Source organism: Myotis davidii, unplaced genomic scaffold, assembly GCF_000327345.1.
Source record: "Myotis davidii unplaced genomic scaffold, ASM32734v1 scaffold520, whole genome shotgun sequence".
Classification (NCBI taxonomy): Eukaryota; Metazoa; Chordata; class Mammalia; order Chiroptera; family Vespertilionidae; genus Myotis; species Myotis davidii.
In genome coordinates this window covers 656,840-660,430 of record NW_006292908.1, presented here as the reverse complement: position 1 = coordinate 660,430, position 3,591 = coordinate 656,840, and the positions used below count along the sequence as shown (strand labels likewise).

General features: G+C 38.7%; 1 protein-coding gene across 4 annotated transcripts in view; it reads left to right on the top strand.

Moving 5' to 3' along the window:
* TRAPPC8 (trafficking protein particle complex 8) overlaps nt 1-3,591 on the top strand; it is a 66,524-nt gene that overhangs the window by 41,356 nt on the left and 21,577 nt on the right. For all 4 annotated transcript variants that reach the window (XM_006766375.2, XM_015565679.1, XM_015565678.1 and 1 more), the window contains one exon: nt 2,355-2,509. In XM_006766375.2, coding sequence (XP_006766438.1) covers nt 2,355-2,509 — 155 coding nt within the window. The remainder of the gene's footprint in view (nt 1-2,354; nt 2,510-3,591) is intronic.

The window sequence follows — 3,591 nt, the reverse complement described above, 5'->3', positions numbered from 1 at the left end:
ATACTTGTGAACGCTAGTTTAAACGCTTTAAAGTGATGATATCGATGTGAAAGACAAAGAACATCCAGGTCAACTGAAAAAGTTTGAAGACCAACAATTACAAGCATCATTGGATGAAGATGCGTGTCAAACTCAAAAACAACTTGCAGAAAGATTAAATGTTGCTCAGCAAACAATTTCCGATCATTTACAAGCAACGGGAACGATTTTAAAGGAAGGAAAATGGGTGCCACATCAACTGAACGAAAGACAAATGGAAAAATGAAAAGTTATCAGTAAAATATGCTTCAGTGGTACAAAAGAAAGTCTTTTTTGGATTGAGTTGTGACTGGCAATGAAAAGTGGAGAATCCCAAATGTACAAAATCATGGGTTGATCCAGGTCAACCATCAACATCGCCTGCAAGGCCAAATTGCTTTGGAAAGAAGACAATGCTCTGCGTTTGGTGGGGTCAGGAAGGTGTGGTGTATTATGAGCTTCTAAAACTAGGTGAAACCGTTAATACTGATCGCTACCAACAACAAATAATCAATTTGAACCACGTTTTGATTGTGAAATGAACAGAATATTCCAGAAGATAGGGCAAAGTAATTTTGCTTCATGATGACGTGCCATCACACACTTCGAAACCAGCTAAAGATGCGTTAAAAGATCTTGCCTGGGAAGTATTAACATGCCCGCTGTATTCACCAGACCTTGCTCCTTCAGATTACCACTTGTTCCAATCGACGGCACATGCACTTTCTAAGCAGCACTTCAAAACACATGAAGAAGTGGAAAATTGGGTCTCTGAATGGTTTGCCTCAAAACAAGAAAAAATAAAGCACTTTTGATGTTTTTCTTGAAATTAATCCTGTTTTCTTGGATTACAAAATCCGCATTATTTACCGGTAAACCTAGTATACTAGAGGCCTGGTGCTCGGATTCATGCACTGGTGGTGGGCATGGCTGGTCAGCCAAGTGACTATGGACCCTCCCTCTGAGCTGCTGCTCCTCCTGTGGGAGCAGCCACTCCTCCTGGTCAGCTGAGTGATGCTCCCACTGTGAGAGTGCACTGACCACCAGGGGACAGCTCCTACATTGAGCATCTGCTTCCTGGTGATCAGTGCACTGCACGTCATAGCGACTGGTCGACTCGTCATTCTGCCATTTGGTCGGTGGGCTTTTATATACATAGATAGATGTTATTTTAGGACGTTAATGAAAACAATCCCTGAATTAACTATTGAAATAAGTTGCATCTTGTAAGCAGACTTCAGTGTAGTTACAGATTTAGTGTAGTTTATTATAATGTAAAATGCTAATAGGGATATAGATCAAACAAAGTATAGGAAATGCTACATTATATGTCTGCTCTGGGAATATCATAGTGACCATCTGAACATTAAAGGCTCTGAGGAGTCCTGCAGGAAAGATAATTGATTACCCTTGATTTTTTTTCCACTGTGGAAGCTTTTGGGAGATATCTCATATGAATATTAAATAAGTTTAATTGTCTTTGTACAATCTATTGAGATGATGTAGTTATCCAGAAATATTAGTATATGCATTTGCTATCAGTATTTATGTTAGTTTACTTATATGTTTGAATATGAGTAAAAGGGAAAGTTATAGTTATAAAGAAATATTAGTACACATATTTATTATCAGTATATGTATTAGTATAGTATATTTGAATATGAGTAAAAGTGAAAAGTTGATCTCTTTCAATATTTTGGAATTTTTCCCTTTGAGAATAGATACATTTTTTTAAGATACTATTTTTTAAAAATATTTATGCTTTGTTCTTATACCTTTGTTTTTATTGATTTCAGAGAGGAAGGGAAAGGGAGAGAGAGAGAGACATTAATGATGAGAGAATCATTCATCGGCTGTCTCCTGCACACCCCACACTGAGGATCAAGCCTGCAAGTCGGGCATATGCCCATGACCAGAATTGAACCTCAGACTCTTCATTCTGCAGGCCAACACTCTATCCACTGAGCCAAACTGGCAAGGGCGAGAATAGATCTTTTTCATAACCTGAATCTAATTGTTAGTCCCAACACAGCCATTCTCTTAGACAGAAATTTTTTGGATACTAGCCATTATGGTTAAATATAGGTTTAAAAATACAGGTTCCTATTTAGTGATAGGTAGTCTTTCTGCAAAGTAAGAAACTCTAATAAGATGAGAAATTAAGCAGCATAAAATAGGTATAGTGAAAATAAAGCCTAATTTTTGGATTAACCATGCTAGTCAGTAGTCTAGAATTTTCTGAGAAATAATCTGAAACTTAAGAGTATTCATATATTAAGCCTAAACTGATATTAAGATACCAAGTTTGCTAGGACATTGATTGTTTTTTATTTCAGGGAAACAGTCCTTGAGCATGTCAGTTCGAGGGAGACAAGATTTAGAAATTCAAGGTCCTCGACTTAACAGCACAAAAGAAGAGAAAACATCTATAACATATGGTCCTGATCGACGATTAGATCCCATAATCGTTGAGGAAATGCCACTGTTGGAGGTATTTCATTTTTTAAAAATTTGTGGGTTTAATTATTTATAAGTTCAGATTATACTTTGCGTGAATTAATTTTAGGCTTTGAGGTTATTGATATTACATTGATCTTTTAAAATTATTAAGCTAGGATTAAATTCAATTCACAAAGATAAAGGTAATCATACAACTTGGCATTAAGTCACAGCCTGGTTATGAAATATGACCCTCAAAATATGAATGTAAATTGGGAAAACACTTCTCTAAAAGAAGATTTTTGTTAATAAAATCAGTGGCTTTTTTTTGTGTGTGTGTAAAAATGTAATATGGTAGTGCTTTAAAAATTTAAAGCAATATGAATAAAAAGCAATGTTCCCTTCACTTGTTTGTTTGTATCCCCACCCCACTTCTGCCTTCATGCCAAAGGAGTTCAAGGTCTTTTAGTTGCAGAAGACTCACTGATGCTAGTTTGCAGGAGCCAAAAAAGACAAAACATTATTTAGTTGAAGGGTATTAGCTATCTCCTGCCAACTAAAGTAGTATCTACACTAATAAAAGAGAAACATGGTAATTGGAGTACGACTGCTACCCTTCCCATTGGCTAATCAGCAAGATATGCAAATTAACTGACAGCCAAGATGGCGACCGGCAGCCAGGCAGCTTAAACTGAACATGAGGCTTACTTGCTTTAGTGAAGGCGGACTCCAACGTTCCCCGCCTCCCTCTGCAGGCCCCTGAGCGGGCAGTTTGAAACATAGTAACATATAGAAGCTAAAAAAAAACTCCAGAAACCTGCTTTCAGCGGGCCGGGATCTCAGAGCTGGAGTCAGAGCTGGAGTTATACATTGTTTCGATTACCTACTTTCAGCAGTGGAGGCCTAAGAGCTGGAGCCTCAGAGCTAAAGCTGGCCCAGAATTTTTAATAAAGAAAAAAAGGAGCAGTTGGGAGCTTCAGTCACCGGCCAGCCTGAAAACAGCCCTCAGTCCCTCACCCAGACAGCCCAGGCACCCCAGTGGGGACCCCCACCCTGAGGGGGGTCTGACCAGCTGCAAACAGCCTTCATCCCCTAACCCAGGCTAGCCAGGCACCCCAGCGGGGAGCACCACCT